The following is a 20,914-nucleotide window of genomic DNA, read 5'->3' as shown; positions in this document are numbered from 1 at the left end:
CATCTAATGTTCCTTGAGGACGAAAGTGCATACAGCAAATGTGAAAAGTGCTTTATTCTCAAATTATTCCCTTACTATAGCAATTGCATTAGAACAAATATGCATTTTCAAAACAAGTGTTACAGCTGAACTGTGTTTGCTAACCTGGCACCAATGACAATGAAAGGCTATAAAAAAGCCTTTTATCCATCAGTGGTATCTCAGTAGTTTCAAAAAATGCTGACAGAACACAGAATGGCTAGTAAAAATTTAAAATGAAATTATATAACTTTATTCATTGAAGAGACGTCTTTTCTCTGTCCGCCCATCTTGCAATAAGTCAGTTTTGTCACGGAAGTTTCTATTACAGTCATGTGTTGCCTAACGATGGGGATACGTTCGTAAAAACGCGTCCTTAGGTGATTTCGCTATTGTGTGAACGTCAAGGAGCATACTGAAGGGACACAGAATTTGCCACCCCAAAATGTGTCTCTTTAACATGAGGATTATTTAGGCTGATTACTTTTAAGAAAAAGACTCAAAATTAAATTTAAAAAAAAAAGAAACAAAAGGCTCAAAGTTTTTGTTACCTCCCCTTTGACTGTCTGAAAGAATTTAGAAGAATTTAGATTTAAAAAAATCTGTCTCAGGAAGCGAACTATCACCTTGGCATCACATGAACTAGGTGGCAGACAGGGGGCAACCTAGAAAAGCTTGCTTGTCGGGTTCCCTCTGCGTTCTTGTGTTTCTGTGTGACCAAACACTTGTTTTCCAAACATTTGCTCCTTTTCCCTCACCTGTGAACTGCCTTCCTTCCCTTTGAAGTCCCTGACTCGCCTCACCCCTGACATCTTGCTTGTCTTTAGCTGAGGATGGTATTTAAGGTGAGGGCTTTGGCTGTTTTGGTGAGTTAGTCAGTTTTCCTGGGTTTCCCTGATGTATACATTATTAAACTTTTGTTTGTTTTTCTCCTCTTAATCTGTGTCGTGTCAATTTAATTCTGAGACCAACCAGAAGAACCTAGAAGGGTGGAGGAAGATTTCTTCCTCCCCTCCAACACTTACACAAACCTAGATGGTATAGCCTACTACACACCTAGGCTGTATGGTACTAATCTTATGGGACCACCATTGTATACGTGGTCCGTCCTTGACTGAAATGTCATTGGGTGGCACATGACTGTATTTACTAATAACATAGTTCACAGGTTGAAGGCAAAGCTCTAGTTAGTGAAAAGACTGAATTTTACTTTTACTTCTTCAAGGCTCAGCTAAAGATACTCTTATATTAATAGATACTCTTATTATTGTAACAGAGAGAAGCACAATTGAGAGAGAGGAACAAAGGATCCACTTGTGAGTCATCAAAGTGCTTTATTTTGTAAAGCCCGGCTCATGACTGGAGTGTGTTGTTAGCACTAGGAGATACAAAGCAAACTTCCTCATTCTGTCCCAATACTTTATCGACAGAAATGAATGACAGAGATTGTTACAGACAAAAATAAAGCATCTTGTAAACTTCTAAAAGCATACACAGATTGGCCACAAAGGAAATGGTTACTCAGATAATGTACGTGTACCTTGTCTTTACTTCAGGGTCTCACCTTTGTAGTCTTAGGTCAAAGAAACTTCAGTCTAACTTCAGAACACTGAAAGGGACTTGATGCCAGAATGCATGATGGGAAGGAAGAACCAAATCACAGTCTCAATTAATTGAAATGTCTAAAATCCAGATTTGGACAACCATGGCAAGGTGGTGTTACATCCTCTGTTGAGGATAACAAATCTGTGGGAAGTCAGTGGATAGTAACAGAATGGCATTGCCGCTGGCTTCCAAAGGTGACGCGTTGGGTACCATCTCGTGTTTTCTGAAGTAAACCTGCATACCTCAGGCACACGGCAGTCTTGACAGCCCTGAAGGAAAGCTGCTGGAAGAGGCAGTATGGCGGGGGAATCGGTTGAGTTATAAGTAATTATTGAAGGGTGGATTTTTTTTCTTTTCTGAAACTGCCTACAAAAATCATCTCGTGTTTTAAACAAAGAATTTCAAAGGCACAGCTTTAGCACAGTGTATAAGTTGATAACCTACTCTAAGCAAGTCTAACATTTTAGCTCGACGCCTTTCAGAAAATGCCGGAAAGTTGGTAAATACATGATCGATGTGGGAAATTTATAACTTGATTAAACACAATCAGCACAGTTTAGGGCAATGAACTTACATAACCAGATTTGGGTTAAACATTTTTTTAAAAAAATCATTAGGTTGATAAATGTACATCTGGAGGAAACAAAACCCTTTTCCTTTTATTGTAAAAGACTGCCTACCATGGACTCTGAATAAAACATTCACCCCAAAACATGACTGCGGATACATTTCAAAATATGACAAACATTATTTCACCTACACTGTAAAATGACTTTACATGTAAACTTCAAAAATCACATGCTGTACATTAAATTTTTAGATTCAAAAATATCCCTGTTTTCCTAATAATGTAAACAGTAAAATTGAGGGCTTCAGTTAAGGGATAATTCATAACAGAATACCACTGTTGAAACAATGGTTAACATCAACGTCTTCTAAGTCAGATTTGCAATCAGTAACAGGAGAATTGAGAGTTCTAATGCTCTGCTCACCTTCCCACCATGGGAGATGTAGATACCATTGCCCAAAACTATGCACTTTTCGGGTAAGCTTTATTTTTATTTTGTAGCATTAATTCCTATATTGCAACATAAGAGTGTAACAGTGAAGAAGCTCCAGGCAAGGAAAGAGAAGTAAGCAGTTTTCCTGGACATATTTACTGAGGTGAAAATGTACAGAGAAGGTCACCAGGGGCATCAGCTTCTTGCTGGAGGAGGGGCGTTTGTCCCCGGACACCAGGAGTCCTGACACAGAGCGGAGGCAGAACCCTGAAGCAGGACACGCTGGAGAGGACAGCGCTCTGCGGTCCAGTGCCAGGTCTTGGGGTACAACTAGTAAGGAGTGTCAGCGTGCGTGATGGAAGTGTAACATTCGCGGTAAGTTTTTTTTCTTTTAATCACCATCATTATTATTATCATCATTATTATTATCTTCATTATTATTATGAATACTGTCTCACATCTTTCAACTCCAGAAAATAAACTGATCCACAGTTTATCGTGTGATGATGCCAACATGGTTGGGCTGACGTGCATTTCCTTCTCCCCCTCCCCCTTGCATGTGCTCACTCATTCACTCATTCATTTGTCCACAGCTGGAATCAGAGGATTGTTGCCCAAACCCACTCTGACTGAAGCTGATCCGTTTTCATTAATTAATTAATTAATTAATTTTAAAGATGCGCACGCTCGCTCGCTTTCTCTCTCACACACACACATACACACACAAGTCAGAAATAGCTAGAACAATGCTGGGAAATATCAGGTAGCTGTTAAAGCAAGTAGCCCCCGGATCAGTCATCGTGGCCTGCAGATGTACACAAGGAGGGGCTTCACTGAGTGTGGTTCTTGTTTGTCCCACACCGAAGCCACCTCTGTCCTTCCCATACTCGTGTCTGTCCAAGGCCGTGCAGGAGGTTACGTCAAGATGTGGCCAATAAAGTCCAAAAAGCGCTTTGAATACTGTTCCGGGTTCACGGTCGAGATCTCCGCACCAGCCTGGGCAGTTTTAAAGGAGAAGAAGATTGATATAATTACTACGCGAGAGGTACAGCAGTTTCTGATTACAGCTGAATGTAAAGCTAATAATTTCAAATCTGTGCAGCCTCTGCTCTTAAAATATAACTCAAAGCATCTTGGATATTGTGTCTGAATAACCAAGGTTCTTAGGAGTCTGTGTGTGGAAATGAGGCCGAGCTGTAGGAGCAACAGACGCTGTTACCACACACTGCGCCTGCTGCACCTTTAAAACCAAAATCCAACCAGCCATGTTTGGGACGTTCCTGTCCAACGGTGACACCTGTGTAGCCCACAGTCGAAGCCATGGGGACAATACTGTTTTTCAAGGAAGCAGATTGGGGATACCTTGGAAATGTACAGACGTGGCATCTGGCTAAAGGGAAACCCTGATGACGATAACATAAGGATCGTGTTCATTCTTCAGGACTGGGGTAAGCACTTGCGTGCTCAGAAATGAGGGGTGACAAGAGCAGCAGTGAGTTCCATGTCAGCTGCCTGGGCTCTCTCCTGGCACCGTAACTGGGTGAGACACAACACAGCTGCGTGCCTCTCCCCAGAGGGGCCGGGGCGGGCTTCCCTCAGCACAGGGCACAGGGGGCCATTGTTCCCCTTCACAGAGACCTGCTTGCAGCCAGGAAGCCGGGCCCCTCGCAGAGGCCCAGCGGGGGATTTCCTATTAGAGAGGCACAGCGCTGGCAAGCAGACTCCGAGTCGTTACTGGCCAGCTTCCTGAGCGGCAAAGGGCAAGCCCAGCGTTGTACTAAGTCACCAGGTGTTATTTTTAGACAACCGTGCCCACCAGGGATCCTGTAATTTCCATGCCTGGCCTGGGCCACTGGGGTCTCCATGGAGGAGCCCAGGCCTCGAAGACAGAGAATGGTTCCCAGCAGCAGCTCAACACAGCCTGCCTTCGCCAAGAGTGATGTCTTGTTCTTGCAAACGGCCCCATGATCTGGGCCCAGGCGGCACAATATAGAGCTGAGCGGGCAGCTCACAGGAGACTAAGGTGGAGCCATGTTTGGCATGGTACATTCCAGCTCCCTACGGTATGGAATATTACAGCGGGTTTGAAGGGGGATGGGAACAAACACAAGGGGTCTCCCCCGTGTTCAGCCTGTTCACTTCATGTATCCCCCTACAAACCCCATCAGCAAGGCTTTAGGACCCCTTTATCAGCTGGGGTAACTGAGGCTCCAAAATGTCCCCTCAAGGTCACACAGCTGGGAGAGATGAAACAGGGCTTCCCACCCAGCTCTGTCTTTGCGGTATATGCACGTTTCCAAGCTGAGGTGAGCATCAGAATGACCACAGGGCCTTTTAGAGCCCCTCCCCAAGCCCCTGGACTGGACCCAGATCAGCGAAAGGGGACGGTGCAGCTGGCACGCACACAGTTTATGAATGGTATCCAGAAGGTGGCGACACCAGCTGCCGGGCGAGAGCTCCTGTGGACGCCCCTCTCAACAGCGTCCGCGGCCAGGCAAGGTCTCGGGCCGTGCTCTGCACACAGCAGGGACGCCCTAAGTCACTGTGGAGGATGTGCCTGAAGTATTTCTGTGGCAAATGGAATATGGTTTTGGATGGTTCCACTGCTGGGATGACAGCCTGTTTGATTTTAAAATAGAGCAAAAGAGCCTGTAATAGAGGTGGATGTTCTGGTGTATCTTGGTTAGCTCTACACTCTGCTGGGAGGTACCTCTCCTTCCAGTGTGAACAAACCAGGGACCAGGTCCACCTCTGTAGGATGGGCTCTGTGGCTTGTTCAGCGCATCAGGAAAGCCTAAAGGGAGCCCTATGATATAAGCATAATGGGTACCCCATGCCTTGTGAAGGTCAGTTGGGCAGGGGGCCAGGCCTGGTTCCGGGGAGTGATCCCATCTCTACCACTTCCTAGTGATGCGACCCCCGCAAGTGACCACTGCAGCTCCTCTCCTTAGCTTCTTCAACTGATAAACAGGGCAACACTTGTGTCCCTCACAGGCTTGTCATAGGGAGTTGACTGGTTAACAGATGCCTGGAGCAGCGACAGTTCCGAGCAAGCACAACAAAGGCGAAGAATTCATACTATTAAACTGTGACCTTGCACTCAAAAGATTTCTGCAACAGGAAGAATATAATTCATTGTGTGAAAAGAAACGTAATACTGCAGATTTCGGAAGTGCCTGAAGCAGAGAACAGTGCTTCACTTCTGCATAGCTCATCTTAAACACTTAACTATCTTCAGCACTTTTATCTTTGAAATAGTTTTCAAAAAAGAACATGTATGATATTCTAGGGATGCACGTGTCTATTCCTGTCCCCAGTGTGTGAGTTCCAGTGACTTGCCAAAAGCCTGGGGTGCGCGGTGGGAGCAGGCTGGTGTCGGCATTCGTGGCCCTGAACCTCGCGCTCAGAACACGGGCCCCGCAGGAACAAGAGCCACTGCAGGACTCTGAGCGGCTGCGGGAAAGGCAGACCTGCGCTGGCCCCGGCACCGCAGACCCGGTCAAGGGCCCAGGAGCAGAGGGGACGAGCCGGCAGATACTTACGCCGTGTTTAACAGTCTTGGCTGCGTGGGCCGCTTTCTTTTTCGCATCATAATGAGTCAGGATGTCGATAATTGCCATGAAGTACACCTCTTTCCTCGGCGAGTCTGTAGAGGGATGAGAGCAACGATTGTGGCACACGTGGCAAGACCTGGGAGGGCACACGCTGCTGCCCGAGGAAGGAAGAGGGGACCGGACATGGTGGGGGGCGGGGCAGGCTTCAGTAGGATGGGGACTGAGGGAGTGGGAAACAGAAAGCCACACAGCTCCTGCATTTCCCTATGAAACAGCTTCTGTCCCGTGCCCAGCTCCCTCTCAACTTTAAAAGTAAGAGAAAAAGAACAGAACCCCAGGACATTCACAGTGGAGGTCTAAGGGTGAGACTTTTTATTTTTTGTTAATCTGCATTTTCTTTAATGACTGTGTATTGCTTGGATGTAAAGAAAAATGCTATTTTAAAAATATTCCATGAAACAAGTAGAAGTAATTATGCTCCTTAATCCTTTTCTACTATTAGATGCCACTGTTCACTGGATTCTCATAGGATATTATCATATCAGAAGTGGATAAGGCAGATATCATCTACAATATCTATTTTCTAAATATTTCCACAACAATGATGCTGTTTCAATTATGAACAATAAGCAAGGCACATTTGACTCATTGTTATAAATTGTTATAATTTTCTCTGTTGAAGAAACAATTTTGGTGAGTAAAATAAAAAGCACAACTCAAGCTCACTTGGCTGATATATCAGAGATTTTTTTAAATAATGATAAACTACAGTTTTTATTACTCAAAAAACCCAACTGCTTTTATCATATCTCTAAAATATTTTGTTTTTTTTTCATGTATAAGTAGCTATGGCAGAATGTAATATTCCTTCAAATATGCAACTGCCCAGATATTGAGGATTAAGATGGGTCCCACCCTAGAGAAGGGGGCCACAGACCCCTTAACGAGGGGAACAGCAGAGGACAGCCAGAGCGGCACAGCAGAGTGTCATCCCCACCCCGGGCCGCCTTCAGTGCTCTTGGGAAGAAAGGACTGTAGATGAGATGCCTGCCCCACATGAGGTCCACGGGGGTTTGCAGGGGACCATGTACAGCTGGCTCAGGACAGATCCATGACACTTTAGATCCACAAAAAAGCGAGAGAGCTAAGAAACAAAAATGCTTTTGACATATGTTATCTATATGTATATAAGTGTGTTGTATATAGAAAATAGTTTTGTGGTTTTGCTCTATTCTCTCAACATCATGAAACTGAAGGACCTCTTTACATTACACTTCAAAAACCAGAAATTACAGTTACCTTTAACAGACTCTTGTCCCCAAACCAATTTATTGGGACTCTGGAGAATGAGTCTTACGGGCAGCATGCTTTTAACTGGGGTTATGATTACGGGTAGATGGCAGTGCAGAAATCAAACCACTTCATAGGTAGAAAGAACTGATAGTAACTCAGCTTACTTTCATGGCATTTAATTCCATAAACATCGATGTTTGGATCAAACTCCCCGGGAGCCAAGGGCGGGGAGCTGTTGAGCGTATTTCCGGGGCTGTCCGGAGGGGTTCCCACGGGGTGGGTGCCATCACTCTCCCCCTCCTCCTCCCCTTCGTTCTCTTCACACTCCACCTCTTCCTGTTCGGCTCGCTCCACGTCGTGGATTCCCACCAGAAGGCTGTAGTCCATGAGCTTTAACTGGGCGAGAAACTGGAGGGTGGGAGGTCACATGGTCAGTTATGCCTCAAACAAAACCCCAGATTTATAGAAAATAAGCTCAGAAAAGTGCCCACAGGGGAAGGCTGTGAGGAAGGGGCAGCAGAGTGAGAAGAGGAGCCCCCCTAAGAGGTGGCCAGGAGCCCCTTTATGATCTCCCACAGCCCCAGGCAGCTCCCCCGGCCCCAAATGTAGCCTCCCACTCGGGGCTGGCTCCGAGCTAGTGTTTTCCTGAAGTGCAGAGCTGGATGCTGAGAGGCATTCGTTTATTACACGGAGGCTGGATCACAGCACAGAGCAGAGGGCATGACTGGCAAGAAGGAGACACCGAGGGAGGGAAGAGACCATTGCTCCCAACAATTCAGACCGGCTAATGGGAAGAAAACCCAGGACCTCCCAAGTAGCTTCCAGCAGAGTCTCAGAACGGTTTGTGGAAGCACTTTGAAATGCAGCCCACTCTGCTGAGGAGATTATTATGCCGTCTGTCACAAACAAGCAAAAGCCCAAATGTCCCCATCAACCAGCAAATGCCTGTGTCAACGCTCTGGTGAGTAACCCAGGCCTTCCGTCCTGGCCGGTTCCTTCTGCTGAGACGCTGAAGGGGGTTTGCTTTCCACGAGGCAGCGCAGACCCAGATTCCTGTTCTCCCTCCCTCTCCTGGTCCGGCTGTGGCTAGAGGGTAATGTGGGGCAAGACCTAACTCTGTGGGTTTGGCTACTCCTGTCTGCCAAGTGCTTTTTTGACTTTTCATGTCATGATTTTTCTCTTCTTCTCTTCCTTTTTAGCAGATGCATCCAGACACATGACCTTAAGCCCAATGTTCTAACTGATCAATTAAAATGTGGGTGGTATTACTGAGGGCAAATGTGGCAGCCCATCTGCTGGCTGGAACGAAGAGCTCCCTGCTCCCCAGCTGGCTGGCTCTGCACAGGGGCCAATTCTACTCTGGTCCTGGGGGTCCGAGAAGGTGACCCTGACTCTTGGAGGACTTGGTGCCACCCCCGCTCAGTGATGCAGAGCAGCTGATGGCCTTGGGGTTACCCTGGTGGAATGTAGGAAATAAACTTCCTTACACAAAGGGTAAGCATATGAAATTATGGGTCTTGAAGTACTGGCTGAAAATGACATGAAATTGATTGATGAGACCTACAGAGCCCTTTCTTCTCCCAAGCCTGCTGGGAAGTAGCTTGTCTCTGAGCTGAAAGAAAAGCCATGCTCCCTTGAAGACAAGGCAGAGAGGACCTCAGGCCCGAACTGTCTCCTAAGGCCTTCAGTTCCTCACCGGCCCAGGCCTCCTCCTGGCGACCCCTTCCTCAGCTCCCATCTGTCTGCCTGCCCACCATGAGTCCCCGGGGGCCAGGCTTAATCTCCCACATTTGTTTGGAGCTCAGAAAAAAGAAATTACACAATCGTTGTGTTTACATATTTAAGCAAAGTAGGAGAATCCTAATACTTAAAAATAGATAGAAGCAAAAGCCTTTATCAAAAAAGGGTGCTTAATGGCCAAAGGCGACCCGAAAAGGTGTTCAGTATCACTAAGCATCAGGGAAATGCAAATCAAAACCACAGTGAGCTACCACCTCCCGCCTGTTAGAACGGCTCCTGTCAGAAAGTCAAGAAAGAACAAGTGTTGGCGAGGCTGTGGAGAAAAGGGAACTCTGTGCACTGTTGGTGGGAATGTAAACTGGTGCAGCTGCTATGGAAAACAGTATAGAGGTTCTTCAAAAAATTAAAAATAGAACTACCATATGATCCAGCAATTCCCTTCTGGATTTACATCCAAAGGAGCTGCAACCATGATCTTGAAGAGCTATCTGCACCCCATGTTCATGGCAGCATTATTCACAATAGCCAAAAGAGGGAAACAACCCAAGTGTCATCAATGGATGAATGGATCAAGAAAATGTGCTATATACATATGCATATACATCCACACACACACAAACACATTAGAATATTATTTAGCCTTAAAAAAGAAGAAAATCTGTGACAACATGGATGGACTTTGAGGGCATTATGCTAAGTGAAATAAGGCAGTCACAGAAGGACAAATACTGCATGGTATCACTTATATATGGAATTAAAAAAAAAAAGTCTAAATCATAGAGAGTGGGAAAGTGGTTGCCAGGGGCTGGGGGTGGGGGAAATAGGGAGCGGTTGGTAAAAGGGTACATACAAACTTTCAGTTATAAGATGAACACAGTCTGAGTATCTGACGTATAACATGGTAACCAATGTTGGCAACACTGCATTGTATAATTGAAATTTGCTAGGAAAGCAAACTTAAATGTTCTCAAAACAAAGGTAAATATGTGAGGTGATGGATGTGTTACCTCGATGGGGGAATCCTTTCACAACAGATATGTATATCAAATCATCACATGGTACACTTTAAATAGCTTACAATTTTGTCAATTATAACTCCATCAAGCTGGACAAAAAAATAAATGTGTTACTTACTCTATTAAACAAACAAACAAAACAGAGTGCCTATTCTCAAGCCTTGGATCAGTTTTCTGAGCCACAGAGAGAGAAGCAGCCTCTGCTCCTCCCCATGGCTTGCCCCAGACTCCCCCATTAAAGTAATCACAGAACCAACTTGCCACCTCCACCTGCCTCCACCAGACTTTCTCCCTTGTGGTCAGAGGCTGTCCATCCTCCCAGAGCCGTCAGGCTTCAGGGTGCATCCGGCTAGGAACCTGTTTATGTGGATGGCCTTCCCCATCTCGAGAGAATAACAACACCATAAAACACTTGAATCCTGAACCAACACAGAGCCAGTCACCCAGCCCTCGGTTACCTGCTCTGCTCCACATGGGCCCATGGAGGTGGCAGAGAGCTAGGCTCTCCGGGGCACAGACACAGCTGGGCTGGCACGAGGCAGGCATTCGGATCCCCGTGCGAGAGGGCAAATAGGCCCGGAATGATTAAAAAGAACTTGCGCAAGGATTCAAAGCAAAGAAGTAGTGAATTCAGGACCCGTGTTCAAAGCTTTTATTCTCTTTGCTGTATCACGCGGCAGCTTTTCCCAAATCTTGTTCTTTACAACACTAGTAGGGAAATAATGAGTTACACGAATCAACTGGTCTGCGAGGAGGAGGCCCTCCCAGAGCTCCTGAGTCCCGTGAGTCTCCAGGAGGGGCACCCGCCAGAGCAGGCCTCACACTGAATTATCAGGGAACCTTTTCTCGACCACCCTGTAGGCCTAGTGTTTTGGAAACAAGACATTTGGGAAATAGTACATTAGATGCACCCAGTCATATCCTCTGACCCTAAGAGGCATCCCGGGCAGGATGCTCACTAGTGGCCCCACTTTGTCTCATCTGCTGCCAAGGTTCCCAGGAGGATGTGCCTCAGGCTGAGCTCAGCCTCTGGGCTCCTAGAGAACAAGGTCAGTGCCTCCTGCTCGCCTCCATTGCCCCCTCCCATGCCTACCATGGTGCCTGGCCCCCACCCCTTTATCTAGGGCCTCTCTGGCCTGCTCCCCCCACTCCCACTGCCCATCCTGGAAGCCTCTGGAGGTCCTGGCACAGCTGGAGACACTGGATTGCCAGGTGGCAACATCTCCCAAAAGAGTCCACCTGTGTGTGGTGCGTGCAGGGTGGGTGGGAGCTCAGCCGGGCTGGGTCCTGCTCAGCTTGTATGGTGGCAGGGCAAAGGCCCCTTTACCCCATTCCTGCTCCCTCTGGACCCTTGAAAGGTCCCTGGGAAATAGTAAAGATCAGATGCTACTCGAATTTTCCCCTCTAGCCCTCTGGAAAGGGAAGATCTTTTCAAAATGTAAATTTGATCCTGTCATGCTCCTGCTTAAGACCTTTCAGTGGTGTCCCATTTCCCAACAGGCAGTGGCAAACGCTAACATGGCCCAGGGGGCCTGGATGGTTGGGCCCCATCACCCCTGGGGCCATCTTGAACCCTGTTCTCACCCCGTTGTGGCCCTCTCACCTGCACCCAGTTACCTCTCACTCAACCTGCAGACCCCAGCTGCAGGGGCACCTGCTCACGGAAGTCTTTCCAGATGCTGTCCAGGCCACATCCCCAAAGTACGGGCATGGACAGCACTGCACACTTCTCCCTAATGGTGCTTGGCTTAGCTGCACATTCAGTTTGTTAGACTATCTGAGTAGCTTCTGTCTTCCCCAAACACGGCAGCTGTGTGGGGCAGGAGCTCTGGCTGTTTCTGTCACTGCAGGAGCGGGGCTCAAGCGAGATACTCAATATTTACTGAACAAATGTATGGGGTGCCTGCTGCTTCTTCCCCAGTCCCCCCCAACTCTCCTTTATTTCCCTCAGCCCCTTCCTCCAAGAAATAACCATCCAAACCAAATAAAAATGAAGAACAACAAAAATGCTTTGTCTGAGACTGCAAGAGGCAGCACCTGTCAGAAGCAAAATGAGACCGTTTACAACACAGCTTTGCTCTGTGGAACAGAATCTCTCTTTAATGTGTAGGTCTACTGTTTGACCTTGAGATGGGTGACCTTCCAAGATACGTTCAAGAGTGCTTTACGTACAGAAGGAAGGGGCTGCCTTTAATCAACCTGCCAAAGGTCAGACACAGAAGGGGTGACAACAGGGTGGGGCTGCTGCCCTGAGTAGGGTGGGTCTCTGTTCCCCTTATATCTGTGCTGCTCACAATGGCGGGCAGGCCCAGAGACCCCTTCCTGGGCTTCCGTCTGTGGTCACACCACTGTTGAGTCTCCTCTTCCAGGAGGAAACATTTGTATCCAATAAATGAAAGTGAAGTTAGCTCCCAGCACTGCCCACTAAACCCTAGTGAAATGACAAAGGCACCTCTAGGTAAGGAGCCATCTGACATACCCAAGAAGATCAAGGAAACCAATTACAGTTCCAAATGGGTTATTATATACATTTCCCAGTCTATGAGACCAAGATAGAAATGGAAAGACCAAGCACAGCATGGTGGTGAAGAGCAGAGGTTTTGCAAACAATCTGATTAAAAAATAGGCAGAAGAGCTGAATAGACATTTTTCCAAAGAAGATACACAGATGGCCAACAGGCATATGAAAAGATGCTCAACATCACTAATCATCAGAGAAATGCAAATCAAACCACAATGGCTATCACCTCACACCTGTCAGAATGGCTGTCATCAAAAAGACAACAAGTAAGTGTTGGTGAGGATGTGAAAAAAAGGGAACCCTTACATTGCCACCAGTATTTCCACTGTTGGTGGGAATGTAAATTGGTGCAGCCACTATGGAAAACAATATGGAGGTTCCTTTAAAAATTACCAGTATAACTACCATATGATCCATCAATTCCAATTTTGGGTTTTTACTCAAAGAAAACAAAAATACTAATTTGAAAAGATATCTGCACCCTTATGTTCAGTGCAGCATTATTCACAATAGCCAAGACATGGGAGCAACCTAAGCGTCCATCAATAGATGAATGGATAAAGAAGATGTGGTAACACACACACTGGAATATTACTCAGCAATAAAAAAGAATGAAATCTTGCCTTTTGCAAGAACATGGATGGACATGGAGGGTATTATGCTAAGTCAGACAGAGAAAGACTAATATCATATGATGTCATTTATATGTGGAATCTAAAAAACAAAACAGAAACAGATTCACAGATACAGAGAACAAACTGGTGGTTACCAGAGGGGGAAGAGGTTGAGGGGTTGGCTGAAATAGGTGCAGGGGATGCAGGGATACAAATTTCCAGTTATAAAACAACTAAGGCACAGGGATGTAATACGCAGCATAGGGAATATAGTCAACAACATTGTAATAACTTTGTACGGGGACAGATGGTTACTAGACAAATCATGATGATCATTTCATAATATACATAAATGTCAAATATCTATGTTGTACACCTGAAACTAACATAATATTGTATGTCAACCATACTTCAATAAAAAAAGAAAAGGTAAAAAAGAGCATAGGTTTTGCTGATAAGAGCGACTCATTTATTCTTCTTTAATTAAAGTATCAGATAATCATAAAAACAACAAAAGAGTATAAGTTTTCGAGTCAGATGGGAGATTAAATCTTATTTCTCTCGCTTCCAAGCTCTGTGCCTTGACAATGAGTTCACCTCTCTGAGCCTCGGTTGTTCTAACTGTGAAATGGGACAATGCCACTAACCTCGCACGGGTGTGGAAGGATGAAAACAGAGAATGCAGCCAGGACTACAGCAACAGTGCCTCGAATGTACCGAGGAAAGCTGCTCTTAGAACAGTCAGCGTTGTTATGACTTTGGAAGGGACCTTTTCTCAACAAGTATGCAATTCAAACTTGAGAGATGGGATCAAGTTAGGTGGGCCCAGAGGAGAAACATGTGGAAAAGCCCGTTGATTCACTAGCTCTTATCTTCACAAACTTTATTTAAAATCTCTTCTGCAGTCGAGTAAAATGAAGTGTGGCAGTAAATCCCAGATTCTTGTTAGAGAAAATTCCTGTTGGGTATCACACAACTACTGTGGACTGGAAAATGACAGGCTCAGAGGAGAGCAAGGGTCAAGGTTCCGCTGTTGGGCTTTGCCTCCAGCTAACATCAGCAACTTAATATATATTCGCTCTGCTTTCTGTTCATCCCTTTGAGCTTCTGACTCAAATTTATTGATTTTTTTAAGTGCATCAGATTTCAAAGCATGGAGATTTTAAAATCTTTGTCATCTTTAGGTCCCCTCCTTTCCTACCTCTTAATAATTATCTGCCAGACCTTTGATCAGCCTCTTTTTCCCTCCGAATATCCCATCTAATCTGATTTCCCCATAATTAATTCCTTGTTACGCCAAATCCTCGCACTAGTATCTTCCTCCTGACCTTTATGAGGCCTGTCACAAACTCTTCTAGAAACCTCTGTGGCAAAAGAGCCGTTAATAAGCTCTCCACAACAGATTTAAGTTCACTTTATTTGCTAACTTTATTAACACATTCGTTCTACTGGATTACCACCTCCTAGCAAATCTGTGAGGCAGAATTAAAATTCCAACCAGCTCTATTTAACACTTATATTTTATTGCTTGTTGAAAGTTATAATAATCCTCCTTTGGGGCATTTATCAGAAAACAAAGTCTCAACTGTGCTCTCATAAACATTTTTAATTTGCATTTTATATCAGAGCAGTTAGGCGTGTGGCCTCTGACGGCCTCAAATCTCAGTCTGAATTTAATAGCTCTGTGTCCTTGAGCAAATTATGTAGTGTCTCTGGACTCAGTTTTCTCATCCATAAACTGGGATAATAACAGCACTCATCCTCAAAGAGTTGTTATAAGAATGAAAAGAGATAGTGATGCCTAGGAGGGACTCAGACCCTACGTGCTCTGTAAATGCTGGCTGCCAACCACCCCCCACCCCCCAACACCCTCTCCAACCATTTCCAAGGCTGTGGGACCATCAACATGAGAGTTGAGATGCCCTGTGACAAGGGCGCTCCCAGATACCACAGGGAGAACGCAGTTTTGCATCGTGTGACATGTGGTCCCCAGTGTGAGCCAATGAGAGGAGAAATCAGAGTCGGCTCTCCAGGACCAGAGTTAATAACAAGCAGGTCACAAAGCAAAAGTGACTTTCACTCTCTGTAGAGCACTTTCTCTCGGAGAAAAGAGCTCACAAATATTTAGTTATGTGCAAAGCTATCTGAACAAAAGCTCTTTTCGTGGCATATGAAAAGAAAAGGATTACAACTGCAGAAAAACAGCAGCTGGATTCTCCAGTGACAATTCTTTTTTCTCCAAAAAGAGATTATTTATTGAGCTATAATAAACTCATCTTTTACTTTAAGCATTAAGGAAACAACAAACCCCTCAACCTGCCCCCCCACCCCCCCAAATTGTACTCACACTAACAGGCCAGCCAGCTAAATTAGAAAGCGGGGAATTGATGAAAAACCTAAACTACATTAAATTCTAGCCTCATTATCAAGATCAGATGTCAAGCTACTTCACCATAATTACCTGCTTAAAAATTTAATGATGCTTCTGCATGAATTTCAAAACTAAAGACACTTTTATCAACCATTGAGAATTTTTTTCAATGAAAGAAGGCTTTATGCCCTGCTTCTATTTCAACAAAACATCCAAGTGTGAGAGCCACGTATGGGATTAAACTCCCAAATCCTCTAATCAACACCATTATTACAGACAACAAAGGGCCGAGAGGATCCTTATGTAATTCGACTGTAAATCTGAACTGCTTCAGTTACGTTATTTCTGGAGTCCAAATATCACAGTGATATTCAGCCAACTGAAAAAAAGATGAAAACAATATTTTTGGCAGATCACAGATAACCCTAAGGGCTAGTTACTGTAATTGCTAAAATTATATTATTCTCAGGATCAAAGGTTTGCTGATTAATGAATAAAAATCCAAAGACAGTATGTCTACCTACGGTACTTAGTTATAAGACCAAGTTAACCCACAGTAAGATAAATGCTTAACAAATACGCATTGTAATAATAACCACTGACAACTGAGGAAAATAAATGCTTATTAATGAAAGACTGGAGAAGAATGTTCCATGATGAAAGCAAACACTTTTATCTACTTTTTTTTAAAGTAGACACTTAGATCCTTTACTAATAACCAATCTTTAGGTTCTAATTGAAGCATATACATCATGTAGGTTAAAATAAAGCAAAAATGTTCTTATTAAAATAGTTTATGTCCTAAAAATAACTAACTAACTTGGTCAGTCTGAGTGTCTTTCAACGAAAGAGCTGTTGGATGATTAACAAGGAAATTGTAACACTCTTCTGCCCTCGTGGGGAATACGATCTAACACACAACATTCATTCTTTGGCTCAAGTCATTTAATTGTTTTTGTTTAATGACATGGAAAAGAAAATCATTCCACAAAGCCTCTCTCTCAATAGCAGATCTGTACTGGTATGCGGAAACCGTCTTTCAAGGAAAAAAAAAGTACATACACATACACACATTCATATGAATGAAAGCACCAGCTAAGAAAAACTTAGTTTAGTAACTATCTAAATTGGAATTCTCTTTGCACTGCCTTGTAACCTAAGGAATTTCAAGAAAATCACTTTTTTGCTGAATTTATTTCTAAAAGAATTATATAAGGAAGTCCAACAGGAGAGTTGCAATGCCTTTACGATAAACGAAAGGATAGGAAAAGGTCTATTTTTAATTCTTAAAATGATACTTAAAAAGAAAATGCCTTCATTCCAGACTAAAAGCCCATTTCCACATAGTATTTTATTTCTCATAACCCTCCCCCATGACCCCGGAGTCCCAAACTGTGCTGTTCCCATGATGTGGAAGGCTGGCGTGATGGATCTACTGACACTGATGTCATGGCGGCTGGTAGAAATATTAAAGCATCAAGTGACTGAGGCTGTGTTTACCAACATCAAGATGTGGTTTAGAGGGAAAAAGCCCCCAATTCAAACAGTTACTAAACATTTGTTCTTGAAATGCTCCGTTGTTTGACGGGACACAATCTTCCCCTCCGGCCAACTATGCTTGCTGGGGACAGTCAGTCTGAACGGGCTGTGACTACACACAGGCTACCCCACGACACAGAACACAGGAACCTGAGGGTGGGGACACCCCACAGAGACAGCAGGAGCTTTCTCTGGCCTGTCATCTAAAGGAGAGAGATGCTGAATGAGCACACTTCTTCTTTAAACCAGATCCGATCTTAATAATGTACAATATATATTTTTGCCTTGATTGCAGATGTAAATAGGTGGTTTAAAAAGCTCCTAAAAACCAACAGTGTTGAAATTTATACAATGGGGTTTATAACGATTTCTCTTACCTCAACATCCTTTTTCAGTTTTTCCAGGAACACCTTTTTGTTGTTGTCATCAATATAAATCTTTTGGCCCTCATTAATGAAATCATTATCCTTTAAAGTTGGCAGTTCTTTGGCCTAAAACAAATGAGAGAAAAGAAGGTTGAAAAAAAGATGAAAACAACATACTCCTTCCAATCCTGGAGGTTAGGCGTCCGCCCCTGGAAATTGAGTTCGCCCTGTTCACTGCAGGAGTCTCGCTCAAGACAAGGAAATGTGAGGTGGCTTGAGTACCGCAAGGGGGCACCAGTGAGCTACGAGCGCTGGAAGCATTCCCACCAAGAATGGAGGGTTAGACACACCCCATCTTATGAGGCTTCTGTAACACATTGCATGGTTTTCGTAGGCACGAACCCGACTGCTTTCTTAGATTCACTTTCCTACAAGAGGTCTTCTAAGGATAGAATTTGTACTCTTGGAATTCTTCGCCAGGAACCCTCAATTCTCTTACTCGTACCACCCAACTCCACACTCCCCCACACTTTTGGGGCAGCCTTTGCTGGGTTCATGTTACCAATAACATGTTGTCTTGTCTCATAAAAGCCCCATCCATAATCGCATCTAATTTCTGAGTCAGGGAGAACATGCAGCCAGAGTTAGCCACCTGCCCTTCCAGGCTTTCCTGCTCACCACCCCACTGAGAAGGAAATTCTGTTTTCATTTGGACAATGTCAAGGGACAATGTCTTCTTTTAATATAAAACATTAAGACGAGAAGTTCTACCCATTACAAATAAAGAAGGTGGTGGGCTTGTAACTAAACTGTACTTAACGCTGATCAACACAAAGTAATGAGCAACTATCAGGACATGGGTCGCAAGAAAAAACTTCAGCTTGTGCTGCAGCATACGGGATAATATAGGCATATAATTTTAAAATAGTGTGCATTATTCTATTTAACGTCATGCAGCCTGCATTCTGGGTGAGTTCAAGACCTCAACCCCCCCTTGCCTCCTTTCGGCTAACCACAGCTTATTTCTTCCAGTTAATCCAACATACTAAATTGCCTTTCTTAGTATCTGAATGGTTCCCTTTTCCAAAAATATGAACCAAATGAAAAAAAAAAAAGATCCAAGGAAAGAACATATTCTCCTTCCTGGTCCCCACCTGCCTCTCTCCTGTGATAAAAGAAAACTACTGAACCATCTTTCATGCCTGAACTGCTTACTTTTTCTTCTTATTTTATAAAGTGTACACACGTATGTAAACTACTCATCTATCTATACATGCACATACACTACGCAATTCCCAATTAGTAGCAAAGCTACTTTAACTTTGAGAAGATTTGAACAGTTGTGTGATTGTAAATTTTAAATTTGATATAGTGACTGCCAAAATAATTACCCTTACAAAGCGGGTGGAGCGGAGCTCAGAAACCCAAAGATTCAATTCAATAAGCAGTTACTGAAAGACCGTCATGTACAGGGATGCAAAAATGAGCACGTCAGCATTTCTATTCTAAAGGCGTTTGTAATCTAGTACGAAAGACATGAAACAAGGCTGCCCGGATGCGTACGATGTAGTGATAAATAACACGGTCTTGCGGGGAGACTGACCTACCGTCAGATACTTTTATGCTGAGTCATAGAGTTGAGGAAATGAAAACGCAATGCCATTTTTTATAAAAACTAAGGAGGGGCCTGGTAGACTAACCCCCCAAATTCGTCATTAGTAAGTTAAAAATAATGTAATACATGTAAAAGGAAACCCTGGATGTGAAACAGCACATTAATGTTAGATGTCTGAGTCAGTCACACTAGACCTGCACCAGTTCTTCTATTAGGATTATAAACCTGATGAGGTTTCACAGTGAATGAAAGCAAGGATCTGAAATTTAACAAACTCATTCAGAGGACAGCCAGCAATAAGGCCAAAAAATACAAAATTGGAAGTGCCTGAGAAAAAAGGGTGGAAGCCAGATCTACAGACAGAAACGGAGATGGAGGAAGACCATGAGGCTCCAAGGAGACCACGTGGGCATTTCTGTCTAACTACGTTTTGGAGATGGGTGTGTGTGTGGATGGCGGTGTTAAGGATTAAGATGTCTGCCTCAACTCCACAACTCATTTTATACATGGAAGAAAAGAAGGGGAGAGGGGTCTTCTGTTTTTGTGTGAGCGAAACCTGAAGGCAGGGATGACAGACCATGACAAGGCAGCTATGTGTTTGTGAGATCAGGCATGTGAACGCAGGTGAGTGCCATTTCAGGGTCACCCCAGCAGCATCACCTCATGTGACCGGGACGGCACAATCTGCCTCATAAAACTCCGCACACCCTGCACGATATTCCTCAGCGTCCTTGTGAGTTTCACAGGCACGAGGGATGTATTTAGATTGGAGCCAGTTCAAAAAAGGGCAACCAGATTGTTTAAAAGACTTAAAGGCTTATTGAAAGGCTCAAGAGGCAAAGGTGGATCCTTCGCAGGGCAGCTGCTAGAGGAATCCAGCCGTGGTTGACAAATACCCATCCCCATGTCCGTGGGAGGGGAGGGCGCTCGGGAGCCCCAGGGTTGGAGGCTCCAATCCCGGTTCCACTCCTTACTTTCCAGGGACAAGGGCCGGTTCCTGAACCTCTCCGGGTTGTCTGCTTAGGTGTAGAAGGGATAAAACAGGAAAACGGCACCAGCACCAGCAGCAGCCTCGGGTTAATTTATTTAAGTGCATCGTCCCATTTACTTTGCAACAATCCTAATGATGATTCTTAAACTCATTTTACAGACAAGGAAACTGAGTCTATAGAGATTATGCAACTTAACTAAGGTCTTGCAGCCTTGCACGTGAAACTGGTTGGCCAGTTCTCATGCTGAGATGGGAAGCCAGGCTGCCCGACTCCTCATCATTCTGTTCTGAGAATTCGACTGAAGCCTGTGCGACACATTTAGAGAGTGAATGTCACTTGTTCTTGTTATCATCATCACCACTGTGAGCATTCAGCGAACTGTATGGATTTACAGCTGGCATTACAGGTTGAGAAACTGCAAACACAATATTTTCTTTAAAAAAACCTTTAACTTCTTTTCTACTAAGAACTAGATGACAAAGATGAGGTCGCCTGATAATGATTCATCCTCAAGAAAACCTTATTGCTTAGCTTTTAAAAAATTTCAGTAGATCTCTCTGATAATAAGCAGTGTTTGTATTAAAAACACGTCATTGTTTTAAAGTGAATTCATTTTACTATGAGTTCATGAGCTTCATGAACTCTTGGCGTGCCACTGCCCACAGAGGTG

The 20,914-nt window shown here is 44.3% G+C and overlaps 1 protein-coding gene across 1 annotated transcript in view; it reads right to left on the bottom strand.

The window, feature by feature from the left end:
* Positions 1-1,332: 1,332 nt before the first annotated feature.
* Positions 1,333-20,914, bottom strand: part of PIP4K2A (phosphatidylinositol-5-phosphate 4-kinase type 2 alpha) — a 164,742-nt gene continuing 145,160 nt past the window's right edge. The window contains exons 7-10 of the mRNA XM_046679480.1: positions 17,650-17,763; positions 7,636-7,879; positions 6,167-6,270; positions 1,333-3,620 (exon numbers count right to left, since the gene is read on the bottom strand). Of these exons, the coding sequence (XP_046535436.1) occupies positions 3,540-3,620; positions 6,167-6,270; positions 7,636-7,879; positions 17,650-17,763 (543 nt within the window). The 3' untranslated portion in view covers positions 1,333-3,539. The remainder of the gene's footprint in view (positions 3,621-6,166; positions 6,271-7,635; positions 7,880-17,649; positions 17,764-20,914) is intronic.

Source organism: Equus quagga, chromosome 12, assembly GCF_021613505.1.
Source record: "Equus quagga isolate Etosha38 chromosome 12, UCLA_HA_Equagga_1.0, whole genome shotgun sequence".
NCBI lineage: Eukaryota > Metazoa > Chordata > Mammalia > Perissodactyla > Equidae > Equus > Equus quagga.
Note: the sequence above shows the minus strand (reverse complement) of the source record. Positions and strands in the feature narration are given on the sequence as shown.